Source organism: Pisolithus orientalis, assembly GCF_024613125.1.
Source record: "Pisolithus orientalis strain OTSU chromosome Unknown F5J12scaffold_15, whole genome shotgun sequence".
Classification (NCBI taxonomy): Eukaryota; Fungi; Basidiomycota; class Agaricomycetes; order Boletales; family Pisolithaceae; genus Pisolithus; species Pisolithus orientalis.
In genome coordinates this window covers 536,322-552,089 of record NW_026260796.1, presented here as the reverse complement: position 1 = coordinate 552,089, position 15,768 = coordinate 536,322, and the positions used below count along the sequence as shown (strand labels likewise).

At 45.1% G+C, this 15,768-nt stretch overlaps 2 protein-coding genes and 1 pseudogene across 3 annotated transcripts; 1 reads left to right on the top strand and 2 right to left on the bottom strand.

The window, feature by feature from the left end:
* Nucleotides 1-8,303: 8,303 nt before the first annotated feature.
* On the top strand, nucleotides 8,304-8,376 carry F5J12DRAFT_t117 (annotated as a pseudogene). Its single transcript has one exon. The product of its transcript is annotated as a tRNA-OTHER (tRNA).
* A 1,283-nt stretch (nucleotides 8,377-9,659) lies between these two features.
* Nucleotides 9,660-11,802, bottom strand: F5J12DRAFT_905739 (uncharacterized protein; the record flags this gene model as incomplete). The annotated part of the gene is made up of 11 exons (XM_051748704.1): nucleotides 9,660-10,060; nucleotides 10,132-10,303; nucleotides 10,325-10,444; nucleotides 10,475-10,506; nucleotides 10,556-10,661; nucleotides 10,718-10,980; nucleotides 11,027-11,186; nucleotides 11,208-11,240; nucleotides 11,283-11,296; nucleotides 11,345-11,693; nucleotides 11,743-11,802. The coding sequence occupies 11 exons, from the start codon at nucleotides 11,800-11,802 to the stop codon at nucleotides 9,660-9,662; spliced, it is 1,710 nt and encodes a 569-aa protein (XP_051599747.1).
* Nucleotides 11,803-13,695: 1,893 nt separating this feature from the next.
* F5J12DRAFT_721131 (uncharacterized protein) lies at nucleotides 13,696-13,965 on the bottom strand (the record flags this gene model as incomplete). The annotated part of the gene is made up of 1 exon (XM_051741288.1): nucleotides 13,696-13,965. One exon carries the CDS (start codon nucleotides 13,963-13,965, stop codon nucleotides 13,696-13,698), a length of 270 nt encoding a protein of 89 aa, XP_051599746.1.
* Nucleotides 13,966-15,768: the final 1,803 nt, after the last annotated feature.

Here is a 15,768-nt window from a genome sequence, read left to right as displayed (position 1 = left end):
CACTATCATTTGCTCCACCTCTGCCTTGGTCACTTTCTGTTTTCCTTTGTCACTCATAAGCATTTCAGTCTCTTGAGCAGGTGGTGTTGGTGTTGGCACCACACAGGGCATAGGGCGGCCCAACCAGTGGTAGTCATATCAATGCTTGATGAAGTCAAGCCACTTGTGGTTGGCAACATTGGTTTTGGAAGGGGATAGGGTGGTCTTCCACTCAGGCCATGGGTGCTTGATCAAGCTGAGGTCTCCATGCCACTTTAAGAATGTGTCAATGCTGATGAGGGTCATCAGAATCTCATCTGTCCCAGTGATGGGGTCATGTACAGCATCCTGAATGCATCAGTTAGTGAAAAAAATGTGATGACACTATGATGCACTAGTTCATCGTTTATTGCCTTGATGGCACCTCTCCACTTCACAATCTTGTCTGCCTTTCACAGCTTGCTGCTTTCCATGATATCCTTGAAGTAAATTTGAAGGATGTGGTTAGCTGCAGCATCAAGCTCAGGTGATTGTGAGATGATGATGATGATGACATGTTTCTGATGATGAGATGATGGAGTAGTTTGATGGTGAGAGTGGTGATGGTGATTGGAGAGTGGAAGAGTCAGAGGTTAAAGACAGACAACAAGATACATGGATGTCACATTTTTTATCCTGCCTATGAATGATTCCCATGGCATGACAGCAATACTGGTACAAGTCAATAATCCTGAATGCATATATGAAGCAGAGGCTCAGATAAAAATATGATGCATTGTTCTGGAATAGCATTGCTGTTTGTTTTGCATGTTTCCTGTCTGCTCCAATGGCAGAGCCTGGCTTGCAGCTACATAGACCAGTGCCTGAGATTCCAACTAAATAGGCAAATCATCCAACATGAAACACAATTTATAGTGGGAAATTCAGATACTCTATAGTGTGAGAGGTTCCACTTTCTTCATTTCTTGTCTTCCTGGGCCCATTGTGAGTCAAAGTGTGGTTCAGTGGTGAAAACCAACCAAAACCAACACAAAAGACAAAAAGAGCAAGTGGTGGTGTGTTTATGCAGTACCTAGATGGTAGAACCTGTTATTTGGGAGGGTTTTTGTGAGCTACAACACTCAAAGATGAGTGCTGAGGGACAGGGGTGCTCCTGATGAAGAGGGAGCAAGAATTTGATAGAAAGCAATAGGGTAGACTGCTGTCAGCCTACAGAAGGATGGATGGTGACTTAATTCAATGTCCTAAGCTGTACTGAGCTCAGGGAGGGCTTGGAGTGAAGTATATGGATGATAGATGATGATAAGTGAAGTAGATGATAGCTAGACCCTTAATAAAGTCTCAACTATCGAAGCTGATGAATGATTTACTGAAAGATGATAAATTGCGAGCAAGAGGGGCTCTCTGATGTCTTCTTTTTTTGCTACCTAAGTACAGTGACTTATATACAGTACAGGGGCATTGGCTATGGAAAACAAGGTGCAAACACTTGGTAAGTGATTGGTGACCAATGAGTAAGGAATGTAAGCGATGGGTAATCGTCTTGGAAAGCATTGGTAAGCATTGGTAAGGATAAGTAAGCCAAAAAGTGAAGAATCAGTAAGCAAAGTCAAAAGATTGGTAAGTATTGGCAATAGGTGAGTCAAAGACAGTCAGAACATCAAAGTATGAGTCAAGTAATGTCAGGAACTGGGAAAGTGCACTGGAATCGCATTAGGGGGAGGCTGTGCATGTCACATCTTGAAGAGATCGCTTCTAGGCCAAGGTGGGATGACAGAGAGGCAGCGCTGATCTGATGCCAATATAGTACATCCAAAAGCAGACAGGGTGAGTCAGATGTCAACAGGGGTCAAGCTTTGGGGGTCTGTGGGGTGACAGGAGCATAGGGGATCACAACTTTCCCCCCCAAACCATCCTCTCAGTGAAGCAAATAAAAACTTCATGAATGAGGCTCTGTTGGAAGAGAGGATGAAGGGGGAGTGTCTTCTGCTGTATCTTGCAACAAGGAGGCAAGATGTGCATCATACTCATCATGGATGCAATCAGGGAGAGTGGAGAACAGTAGATTATACTGTAGCTGTCACAATTTTGGAAGAATGATGGATGAGACTGGTATGAAGATGTTGCAGGGGGCAGGGAGGAAGGATCCATATGCTTCTTGGACTGGAGAGACTGAAACGACCACATAAGACCTTTCCAAGCGAATGACAGACCTGAGGTGACCAAAGAACATCCTCCTGGAGGTCATACTGACAAAAAGAACATGCTGTCCAAGCTGGATGGGCTGAGAGGGGGCAGATGAGGGTGGGATGTACCAGGACGCTTCAGGACAGAAGCTGGTAGGAACTCCTGGTAGATATATGTAGCCATGGTCCCTAGCAAAGGGGACAAGTGAAATGACTGATGTGGAGGCAGCCATATCAGAAGAATTAGCGAAATGAGTGTCTTTTGGAGGGAGTGCTGTAGAAACGTGTGGAGTGCACAAATCCTTTCCAATCCTGGAAGGTAGGATCACGTGGCTGAGCACTACAAGCAAGTGTTGGAATGGTTTTGGTGTCTGCAGAATTGGTGGAGATATGTCAAAAACTGGAATGCCATACATGGGCACTTAAGAATTTTATTGGCACTTAACCTGCCTCCTCCTTTTTCTTTGATATTGACAACCTGTTCTTGTGCGAGGGATGACTGCCGACATTGCTGGCTGTCCTTCTTCACATGAGGGCTATGGTCTTCACCTCCATTCATCAGCTACATCCATGTCCACCTCACCAAACACCTTTGGTGTGTGACAATGAAGCTCTGTTGGAAGAGAGGATGAAGGGGGAGCGTCTTCTGCTGTATCTTGCAACAAGGAGGCAAGATGTGCATCATACTTGTCATGGATGTGATCAGGGAGAGTAGAGAACAGTAGATTATACTGTAGCTGTTGCAATCTTGGAAGAATGATGGATAAGACTGGTATGATGACTTTGCAGGGAGCAGGGAGGAAGGATCCATATGCTTCTTGGACTGGAGAGACTGAAATGACCACATAAGACCTTTCCAAGCAAATGACAGACCTGAGGTGACCAAAGAATGTCCTCCTAGAGGTCATACTGACAAAAGGAACATGCTGTCCAAGCTGGATGGGCTGAGAGGGCACTGATGAGGGTGGGATGTACCAGGATGCTTCAGGATGGAAGCCAGTAGGAACTCCTGGTAGATATATGTAGCCATGGTCCCTAGCAAAGGGGACAAGTGAAATGATTGATGTGGAGGTGGCCATATCAGAAGAATTAGTGAAATGAGCATCTTTTGGAGGGAGTGCTGTAGAAATGTGTGGAGTGCACAAATCCTTTCCAATTTTGGACAGTAGGATTGTGTGGCTGAGCACTACAAGTGAGTGTGGGAATGGTCTTGGTATCTGCAGAAACAGCAGAGATATGTTGAAAACTGGAATGCCATACACAGGTGCTTAAGAATTTTAACCAGCACTTAACTCACTCCCATTCTTTTTCTTTGGCACTGATGACTCATTCTTGTGTGAGGGATGACTGCTGACACTTCTGGCTGTCCTTCTTTGCAGGAGGGCTATGGTCTTCATCCCCATTTGTCAGCTGTATCCATGTCCACCTCACCAAACACCTTTGGTGTGTGACACCATCTTATATTGTGACAGGGGGATAACCCAATTATGGATAGGCCCATCCATTTGTGGTGAGCTATCTATGATATGACAGATTGGCCCATCTTATGCAGTGCCAAGGGTTTGTAATCCTGTGATGGACAGATTGGCCCATCTTATGTTGTAACACTGGTTTTTGTTTTCCCTTATCTGCTGCCTGAGAATACCATGGATGGGCCCATCCTTACATAGATCCCTTTGATCTCCCTTTCTGCTGCCTGAGAATGCCTTACACAGACCATCCTTATGTAGATAGCTTGGATCTCCCTCTCTGCTGCCCAAGAATACCATACATGGACTCATCCTTATGTTGCAACAGGGGTGCATCTTGCTAGATGGGCCCATCCATTTGTTGTGATGATATACATGATACTACTGAAGGGCCTGTCCTTATGTTGTGACACTATTAGATGATATTACTGATGGACCCATCCATATGTTGCAACAATATAAACAATACTACTGAAGAGCCCATCACTATATTGTGATGCTATTAAACAACATTACTGATGGGCCCATCTTGAGGTGTCAACAGGGTACATCTTACTGGGGCTGGGCCCACCCATATGTTGTGACAATATAAATAATACTACTGAAGGGCCTGTCCATGTGTTGTGATGCTATACATGAGATTACTGACAAGCCCATCTTTATGTCTCATCAGAGGTACATCTTACTGTGGATGGGCCCATCCATATGTTGCATAATACTACTGATGGGCTTGACCTTATGTTGTGACTCTATTAAATGATACTAGTGATAGGCCTGTCTTTATGTTTCAGCAGTGGTACATCTTACTGTCGACAGGCCCATCTATATGTTGCAGCAGGGGTACAGCTTATTATGAATGGGCCTGTCTTGATGTTGCAACACCATAAATGATATTACTCCTGGGCCTGTCCATATGTTGCCAACTTTGTATTCTAATCATAGACAGGCCCATCCTTATGTTGTGACCCTCTCCATGTTATGATAGGCAGGCCCACCTTGATGTTGTGACAGGGGTGTAACCTACCAGGACAGGCCCATCCATGTCTTATAGCAACTCAGTATACTAAATTGGTCATGGGTCCATCTAAATGTTTCAACATCCTTACCCACTGCAGGCCCTCCCATATGTTGTGGTAATGCACTTACAGGCCTGTACATATGTTGCTCTCACTTTAGTCCCTCAGGCCTGTCCATGTGTACTGGCTAATCTATTTAGGCCAGCCCATTTCAGGGTCTATATAAGTGTTGGTGTTTTGGCACACAGGCTGCCCATGTGTTGTGACTAAATGTGACTACACTATGTGGATGCTGACTGAGAGGGGATGCTGAATGGGGAAAAGGTATTCAGCTGAAAGGACTCTGGAGTGATGATCTTCAATAAGATGTGCTCCTGGCACAAGTTGACAATGAGTTATGCAGGAGTGAAAGGATGACTAAGCATGGATTAGACTGCAGATGATGAATGGTGGTAGATAGACCCTTCTGAATGAGCCTCAACTACCAAGGATGATGATTGGGGGCAGATAGACTCTTCCAAATGAGCCTCAACTGTTGACAATGAGTTATGCACTGAGATGAGCTGAACTGACTGACTGGATTGCTTCTGGATTGCTTGGGTTGTAGCTAAGTACATGGGGGTTTATATACTGTGGGGGGATTGCAGCTTATGAAAAATGAGGCACAAATGCTTGGTAAGTAATGAGTAAGGAATGTAAGAAATGAGTAATCATGATGAGTAAGTGAGAAATAAAAAGTAAGCAAGCAAAGAGGATTGGTAAGTATTGGCAATGAATGAGTCAAAGATGGTCAAAACATCACAGAATGAGTCAAATAATGTCAGAAACAGAGTAAGTGCACTGATATCACATTAGGGGGTGGCAATGCATGTCAGGTCTTGATGGAGACATCATTAGATCCAAAAATGGCATGACAGATGGATGGTGTTTCCAGATAGGGAAGTATTAATTCCAGAATTGAAGGGCATGAGTCAGGCATCAAAGGGCTAGGGTGTTGGGGGTCTGTGGGGCAATGGGGGCATAAGTGATTGCATCTCCCACCCTTTCATCCTCTCAGCAAAGTTAACAAAAGCTTCATGAACAGGGCTCTGATGGAGGAGGAGGAGAAGGGGGGACATCTTCTGCTGAATCTTGCAGTAAGAAGGCCAGATGCACATCATACTTGTCATGGATGCAATAAGGGAGGCTGGAGAACAGTAGATTATGCTGCAGCTGTCACAATGTGGGGAAAGTGATGGACAAGATTGGAATAAAGACAGTGCAGGGAGCAGGGAGGAATGATCCATATGCTTCATCAAGTGGGGAGACTGAAATGCCCACATAAGACCTTTCCAACTGAGTGACAGACCTGAGGCAACCAAAGAATGTCCTTCTGGAAGTCATACTGACAAGGAGAACATGCTGACCAAGCTGCATGGGATGAGACAGGGCTGACAATGATGGGATGAACCAGAGGGCTTCAATGGAAGCTGGTGGGAATGCCTGATGGATATATATTGTCATGACTATGCATTTGTCCTAAGTCCTCACTCACTCCACATCCTTCTCTGCTGGTCATTCACTCATTTTGCACCAACTCTGCCCATCCTCTGTCAGTTACAAACCTTCTCCACTCTGACTGCTGTTGGACTTGTGTTGGTCTACCATTGGACTGAGCAGACTGTTCTCTGAGCAGTCATGTGACCTCCCTTCAGACTTCTCCCTGACAGTGTGCAGTCAGGTACTCTGCAGCATGCACACCACATGGTCCAGCACCTGGACTGTTTCCTTTTTTGGATGTTCTATATTACTTGTCATATGTCCTCCATCTTCCCTTCATTCATCACCTAGGAAGTTTTTACTTGAAAATTTATGAGTCTCTGTATGTCAGTTCCAATTCTGATTACTGTACCTCTGTAGTAAGTGTAAAAGCATGTACTGTACTCTGCTGTTCCTCAGTATGGATATTGACTTAGTTCCTACTCCCTCTCTCTCTGTCTTCTGTCTGTCAGAGTTACCTCTGACTATCTGTTGTCACACACCAAAGGTGTTGTGGACATGGTTACAGCTGACTCTGCCTAACTTGTCAACACTTCAGGTAAGCATTTTTCATAAGCATTTGGGCTGAATAGTTTCTCCAAACCATCCAGCCTAATAGCCTCCCAGACCAAGGTCTGCCCAGGGACATCTGGTCATGTCCCAGGGCTATGCAGATTTTTAGGCCCTGGGATAGATGGGATTTCCCACATAGCCATCCATTCAAATGCAATTATTTGGGATGTCCCAAGACTGCCTTGGGTGACTGGGGTCCCTACTCCTGAAAGTGCAGCTTATATTAGCATTGAAATCACTGCAGAAATCCTAGCCCCCTTGCTCCTCTGACAGATTTAATCCACAAAGTATCCTTTGACCTATACATCCCCTCCCATCCCACCATGCATAGTAGTATACAATAGTACTTTTCATGTACATCTTTGCAATGTGATTCTGCTGTATTGGGACATCTCACTAGTTGCCAGGGAGATGACCCACCTGAGCCTCCACATTTGCCTTGAAAATTGCAATAATAAATTCAATCAATTTGTGTCTATACCTCATGCAATTTGTACTGTATGAAGGAAGAAGTGAATGGTTTTTGAACACTTGTGTGACAAGCCAATATCTCAAAGTCCCCTGCATAGAACATGGTGTTGGTCACCTTTGCAACACCATCTGCAGAGGGCAGAATGTCCCAAATGAGCCTCTGAGGTTGTCATGGGGCATTGTGCTGGTCTGCAAAGGTAACTTAGGAGGATGTGCCATCATAGCCCTCTGAGGCTGGGATGGGACATCCCACTGTTCCCTCTGCCAAGCAGTGGGATGTCCCACAACAGCCTCTAATGCTATGTTGGGATGTCCCACCCTCCCCTTTGCCAAGCAGTGGGATGTCCCACAACAGCCTCCAAGCCTACATTGGGACATCCCACCCTCCCCACTGCCAACCAGTGGGATGTCCCACAACAGCCTCCAAGCCTACATTGGGACATCCCACCCTCCCCACTGCCAACCAGTGGGATGTCCCACAACAGCCTCTAAGGCTACATTGGGACATCCCACCCTCCCCTTTGCCAATCAGTGGGATGTCCCACAACAGCCTCTAAGGCTATATTGGGACATCCCACCCTCCCCTCTGGCAACCAGAGGGATATCCCAACACAACCTCTAAGGTGTTGAAGTAGTAATCTGCACTAATCCTACAAGCACCATAGAGAATCCAATGCAAGGTAGCTCCATGGTCAGAGCAGCTGCTTGACACTGAGAGGGTCCTGGCTCAATGCCAGCTCTGGTCACATTTTCATCAGGTTATGAGCTGCAGCTGGAACCCATGCATGCTCAGTACAATGGGTCATGCAGCATCCTTAGGAAGTCCAGATCATGTGAGTTACATGGACACAAGGTGGCTGACAGTAAGGCCTCCTGGAAACACAGCAGTAAATCCTGATCCATCACATGACACAAGGTCAAAAGGCAATCAGACCATTTGCATGACCCTAGGGGGTGTGCACTGTTTTTACACTCCAAAAGTGGCCAGATGAAGGGACCACATTGGAGATGGTGCATTCTGTGCATTAACTTCATGGAGATATGTTCCCACAGTGCTAGTCTAAGCCCCCAACTACTGACACTAGTACCCAGACCATATGGCTCAGTGGTTGCAGCACTTGGTAAACACCTAGGAGGTCACTGGTTCAATCTTAGGACTGGTCACATTTCATCAGTAGACCACTTTGTGAGCTGGTAGTCCTAGGGAATCTGTCCAGTGCTGGACAGCTCTGGACAGCTCTGGCCAGCAAAAGTGATTTACTGATGTTTCCTCATAAGGCTACTTTGGGACATCCCTCCTGTTGATGCACATTAATTATATTTCTTACACCAGTAATATCTTACATAAGCACAGTCATTTTGGCACATTATTTTTCCTTCATGCACCTCAGTCTTCTCCCAATAGAAGCCTGAGTATCTTCTCTCATTAGTCTGTCACTACTCAGAAACACCTCTTCAGAACCTCCCCCCCTCTGGCAACCAGTGGGATGTCCCACAGCAGCCTCTGAGCAAGTGGGGAATGGTGCATTGCTCTTCACATAGTCTTGTTCCCATGTCACTGGTTTACCCCCATGCTACTGATATTAGTACCTGGACAATATATATTTGCTCAACTGTTAGAGCACTGGTTATCACCTAAGAGGTTGCTTCAATCCCAGCTCTGGTCACATTTCCATCATAAGGCTACATTGGGACATCCCACTTCCCCCTCTGGCAGCTGGGGGTAGTGTTGCTGTGGCTCAGTGAGCTGTCCTCAGCCAAGGGCCATACCACATCTATATTATTGAGTATTAAAGTAATTATTGTGAATTTGGTATGTGGCAACACAAGGCCACATTTGGTAATAGTTGTCATAGTGACTAAGCTGCTTGTTGTTGAGCAGGTCAGCCTTTGGAGCTGAGCCACAGCAACACTAGCTGAGGCTATGTCCCAGAACACCCTCTTGGGTTATATTGGGACATTCCACCCCACTCTCCAGCAGCCAGTGGGATATCCCACAACAGCCTCTTAGGCTAAGTTGGGACATCCCACTGTCCCCCTTCTGAGGCTGGTGTGGGGCATCCCACCCTCCCCTTTGTCACCCAGTGGGATGTCCCACAATACCCTCTAAGGCTACATTGGGACATCCCACCCCCCTTCTGGAAAGCAGTGGGATTTCCCACAGCAGCCTCTAAGGCTACATTGGGATGTCCCACAACAGCCCCTAAGGCTACATTGGGACATCCCACAACAGCCCCTAAGGCTACATTGGGACATCCCACCCCCTCTCTGTCAAGCAGTGGGATGTCCCACAACAGCCTCTAAGGCTACATTGGGACATCCCACCTACCCCTCTGCCAACCAGTGGGATATTCTACATTTTACCCATGCATATGTCTTCAAACATGATGCTCAAAAAAAAATCTATTTAAACACACCAAATAGATTATAATATGTCTCTATCACCCTTATCTGTATTGAACTATTTTACTTGTAGATGATGGTGGATCCATATTCAGTAGGTCATTCTCCCATTCTTCTCCCCAACAGAATTCTTCCAATGGCATATCACTTTGTTGGTGATATTCATCTGCCAGGGCAAATTCTTCAGCAACACATAGTGACTCATCATCCATCGCTTCATCCTCATCCTCTTCACCCTCTGACTCCAATCCATCAAACCACTCCTCATTATTACCATCAATATATATAACATGACCACCCTGCACCATGCTGTGCAGTTCTTCATCACTTGCACCCCAGTTCTCATTAGGTGTTCCAGGATAGCCTCTAAGTTGCCTCTTCCACAAGATGCACAGACCTGCTAGTCTCAATGCTCTGCAGTCAAGTTCATATGTAAGATCAACATCTGTGTGTGTTGGTCATGGTAATGCAATGACACATGTCTCTTACCAGTACTCTGTCTGGTTTTCTGCACACAACCCCACTCTTCAGAAAACCACTCTGTCAAAGCTCTTCTTTCCTGCAACAGGTGCCTTTCCTCTTCTTCACAATGCCTCAGCTCAAGGAGTGATCTGATCCCTGAGCACACTTTTTCATCAGCTAACCTTGGGGGTAGTAACCCATCTGAATCATCCCCAAGGCCAATATCCTGCCAAATATCATCATCCACATCCAGTTTGAACAAAGAGTCCCTTGGGATCAGGAGTGGGGCTATTGACCCCTGGGGAGCTTTTCCCTTGTGTATGAGGCCCACAATTTGCAGACACAGATTATTGTAGCTACTGGCAAGCTTGGCTATTCCTGGTTCTCATTGTTTCACAGATGCTTCTGTGTGGTTTTGAAGTCTTTGTTCTTCAAGGCAAGTCAAATACAAGGGTATTCATGAATGATGACCTCTTACCACTGAGAGTCTGCCAATATGGGCATTCCAGTCTGTCCAGCTCAAACTTTTGTTGGTGCAGATGAGCTCTGATACATTTCTTGATTGCTAATGCATGCATGCCAAGCTATGGAACATGGTCTCAATTAGATGAAACCATGTAGAAAATACACTGCCACTAACTTGAAGATAAGCACTCTTTTGGATACTAGCAAGATTTGAATGCCCATTTATGCCTAGGGTTGCCCTCTGGTTCTGCAAAGCTTCTTTAAAACACTTAACCTTTTGATGACACTCTGCAATTTGGATATTCAAGCTTGTCATGTCAGCAACCCCATGGAGAAGATCTTTCTCCAGCACTTCTAGCTTGGCCTCATAATTTGCCAATGATTTCTGAGTTGCCATGATTTGCAATATCATATTCTCAGCAGCTTTAGAGCAGTGACCTAATTTGATGGTGAGCAGGAGTCATTATTTATATCAGCAGCTTACAAGGAGCTGGCTTTGTCTGTGCAAAGACTTGAGCAGCCCATTCAGCTTGAAGAGTTGGGATATCAACTCCACATCTCCTTAGGCCTCTGTTTGCAGCAGCCTTCTTTTCTTGGCAATGATTCCAGTGATGCAAAAGCCACTGGCCCAAACCAGTGAGACTCTTCATGTCCATGTGGCACACCTGGAATTCAATAACAGAGAGGCATTGATGATACTGAATAATATGTTAGCTTGAAACAGATGTGGCATACTGCACATATACCCCAGAAACTCAAAGAGATGGTATCAGCCCTTTGATTGAACTCCAAAAATGCTCACATCCCTCTCCATCAGATAGCCCAAATCCTTCACATTTTTGGGGGTGATAGATAAGCTGACATGCCCATTGATGACCAAAGGCATGAAATACTGAGATGGCAAAAAAAATATGTGGCAGAAATGACTTGAGAAAACCCCACTCCCTGCAGCCCTGTTCCAGTTGACAACCTATGTCATATAACAGCCCAATACAAAAATTATCTGGGAGATGGCCAAAAAGAGATTTGATGAGGGCAAGTGCATAATGTTGCCTCTCCCCAGCTGAAGTCATATTTGCAAGGTAAATGACACAATCATGACAACAGAGTAGGGCCATGACACCAGTATCTGAAAAGAACTGGGTACTTGCCTACACTGCCATCAGACCAATGGAGTCAGAATAAATGATTAAGACTCACTTTCTGGCACCTCTCATCAGCTGCAGTAAAGGACTCATTACAACCCTTCAGCACTGACATTGTTATCCTCATTCCCTCTTCAAACTCATCCTCCCCATCACCAAGATAATTCTTTTTCAAAGCCTGTCCACTCCTCCTTTGGGTTGAAGACTTTGACTTTGACAACTCATTAAATTCATGCTCCATAGCACAAATATCTTCTTGTGAAAGAAAGACTGTAGCTGTAGGGCTTACTGGATCCACAGTTCTGGGAACACAGCATGAAGGTTCAGCAGTCTGATGGTCAACAAGGACCATGAGATCACCCACATAGAGCAAGTTAGGAATCTGGTTCATCAGGGCAGTAACTCATACAGAGGGACCACACCTAGTAAGCTGTTTCAGTCGACAAAAAGATATCTATGAAATTTGGTCAGATGCATAAACTGTCTATGCAAGTTAGTGGTAGACGATGATCCTGCAAAACCAAGTTACAGGACTGTGACCAGGACACCAAATCCTGGTTGCTGTAAGGCAGCCCCAAGATGCCACCAGCACATCTCCAATAGTTAGCCTCCAGTGTAGAAAAGCAAACTGACCTTTGCACACAACTAGCCAGGGCGATGGGGAAAGAGACAGAGCAAGTGTGTGATGAACAAAATGAGATGGCAATTGTGGCATGCTATGAATATCATTCAGGAAACATACAGAGTAAAAATGGTATTGGGGAATGATGAAGGAGGTTACTCACTATTTGAACCATAACCACATGGTGCAGTTGGAATAAGGTGGGGAAGAAGGGGTGGACGACCAAAAGTATCAAAGAACAACTGTACATAAAATATACCCAACTTCTTTTCCATTGCCCAGACACATGATGATGACACTAATGGCATAATTGGCTCTGCCAAGTCCAAGGGGCATCCTGGCCATACAGCAAGTAATGCCCAGAGCTTCTCTATGTACTCCTGTTTTGATTGAAAGTCAGTCAAGCAGAGGCCTTGATTTTGCTGAGGGAAAGGCTCAGCACACATTGTGAGTTCTGAATCACCAGGGAAAATCTGCATAGAGTTCAGAAACAGCACATTCCTGCTGAGGTAAAATTGTACATACCTGCCAGATGTGATCAAGCTGCTCTGAATCCCAATTTGACCACAAGCTAGGCATCATCGCATGGTCAAGAGTGACCAACTTGAACTAGAAGTTGTGTTCATATAAATCTCATAAAATCTTGCTTTTTGTCATCTGATCAATGGTAGCAAGGTCTGCAAGGGAAATTGAAATATCCTGGAATTGTACATGGCTAGGTATGTCATGTTGGAGGCTGATGAGCTCAGGACCAAAGAGGGCAGCAGATTCACATAGTTGGTCACCAGAAAATGTGGATGAAATCTGCTTGGGAATTGTATTCAGGAAATCCCACCAGGACTGAGGGATAACAGGAGATGCATCTGAGGCAGAAAGACAAGTGATCCAACCCACTCGAGAGACTAGCCAATTCCTCAGGTACCTCTGCTGGTGATCAGAGGACTTGCCCCTCACAAACAGACCTGGGCTGGGAAAGAAGTAAGCTACCTTGGGTGCATTGGGACTAACCCTTTTTGCATCCTTATTCATGTCCTTCAGGGCAGTGTGCCATGTGGACATAGCAGGGGGAATAGCTGGATCACTGAGGTCTTCCCACAGTTTGGGATTCAGAACCACTAACAGCTTGGCTCCTCTTGAGCCTGCAGGGGGATCTGAGCAAAATGTTAAACACACTGAGACAAAATGAATAGGATATGTACATGGCTGATTATGTTGTCAAGCCCTGCACATCCTAACAGCTCCTGTACTTGAACTTGCACCACTGGAACTTGCAGCATTGGAAGCCATGGGACCTGTGCTTGTGGCAGTCAAGGCCACACCACTGCTGGTGCATGGTGGTTCTGGCCAGGGAGCCACAAATTGCTTGAGCCCAATCACTGGGCCTTGTCAAGTGTGCCTGTGGTGCGATTCACCAGGGTGGTACCAGGCACTGTGCCATTCCAGCATCTGCCCAACCTCAAAAACCTCAGGATCCATGACTATGTCATGAGGGCATGTAATCTCAATCATCTTCAACACTTGCATGTCTGGGGGTACACAATCAGGTTTCCAGACCATCCAGACAGGCACACGTATTTTGAAAAGGTGCTGGCAAATGTCAGGGTCTGTTGTGAATGCCCCAATCCAGTGGTCAAATGAATTGACAAAAGTGCCCATAGCAGGGTCAAGGTCTGTGTCCAGATATTCTAGCATGCCAAAGATGTCTAGGAGGAGGCATTGACAAAAAGCAACCAATATGACTGTGTCTCAAAATGTAAATGAGAGTTGCTAGAGAAAATTTTAATTAACAAAATCTGAACCAGAAAAAAATCATACCTTCAGATGCAGGAGACATCACTGACATGACCCCAGCCACAAATTGGGTCTCAGAGGACCTTTGTAGTGGGGGTGCTTCTTTAGCCAATCTTGCATATGTTCATCTAGTCAATTATAAACAGTCTCCATCAACTTGCACTTGTCAGCATGAATCCTGCCAACTTTGAAGGCAGACCCTCTTTCCAGCACAAAATCCTCTGCTGACTGGGTGATGTTCCACCACAGCCACTTCCACATTGGGTTGTCTCCATAGGCCACTTTCCAAGGGACACATGGACTCCATTTGTAGCATTCTGCAAACAACTGTGGCCATTGAAAACAGTCTATATGGCTGAACCATCCCTCATGTAGGGGTGTGATTGTTTCTCCATTGAAGATGAAGGGTTGGGGAACATAGTCAGTGTTCAGCAACATGATCCAGTGGTCATCACACTTTGCTAGGATGTGTGCATTGAATGCACCCCATCTCCCTGAAAATAATGATAATCAATTTGAGCTGAGTTAGGGACAGCAAGAATGCACCATCACCAGGGTGGTTGTGCAATGATAATTCATAAGGGCAAATGCTAGCTACATTCATCCTGGAAACAAAAGAAGTCAGTCAGTACTTACTTAAATTGATGGAGATGATGACAAGGGGAGAAAAAAATGAATCATGCAGTGTTAAGGCCAGTGTAACTGAAATGAAATAAGAATGTTGCCCTCAATAGGCCCCAAGCCTATTGAGAACTCATGAGGCACCAAACCCCAGAGCACTTGGCAGACAAATGCTCCAAATGTTTGGCTCCAAGTACAGCAGAAGTTGACTGGATGTTTGAAAGAAAAGTATAAATGAAAGAGAATAAAAACTTACTTTCAAAAAATGTCTTCTTGACAAAGAGGTGATGATGATTGGTGTATTGACTCTGCATGTGTATAGACTATGTTAATGCCTGAATTTCGATGAAGAAACACCCCAGAAACTGTGAGGATAACTCTTGATAGGCCCCAAGCCTATCAAGAACTCACAGGCACCAAACCCCTGAGACCTGACAGATGAATGCTCCAAACATTTGTGGAAAGAGTGACTGGGCTGTCTGGAAAAGTAAGATGGAAAAGATAGAGGGAAACTTACCTTGCACTGAATTGGTTTATATGAGAGGGGTGTCGGTGACTCAAAGTAGTAGGTAGCACTTACTAGTAGTAGTGAGAAATATTATGGGTACTGCTGTGCATGTGACCTGCACCACAAATGAATGCAATGCCTGACTTACAGTGTGCTCAAGGAAGACATTGAGTCTAGGCTCTAAATTGTCAAATAATCAGGTGATTAGATATAAGTTTTGTGTTCCATATTTCATTCCTCAATGTTCCAGACTGCCTATTGTAATATTCAGGGGAGATGCATTCATGCATTACAGTATTGACATGTTGATAATCTACTTATAGCAAGTCCTAGTCACAAGTACTAGTGTGCCATTGCTACTTTGTTAATAGATTTGGCCACTTTTACCAATGTGACTAAAGTTTCAATGAATGACAGAATTTTAACATGTCATTTCACAATTGCACAATTGTTACATCATCACAGCTGAAACAAACATTCACACCACCTGCAGCTAGTACTTAGGCAACACTCTCATCTTCTGTATGCTGTCTGCATGG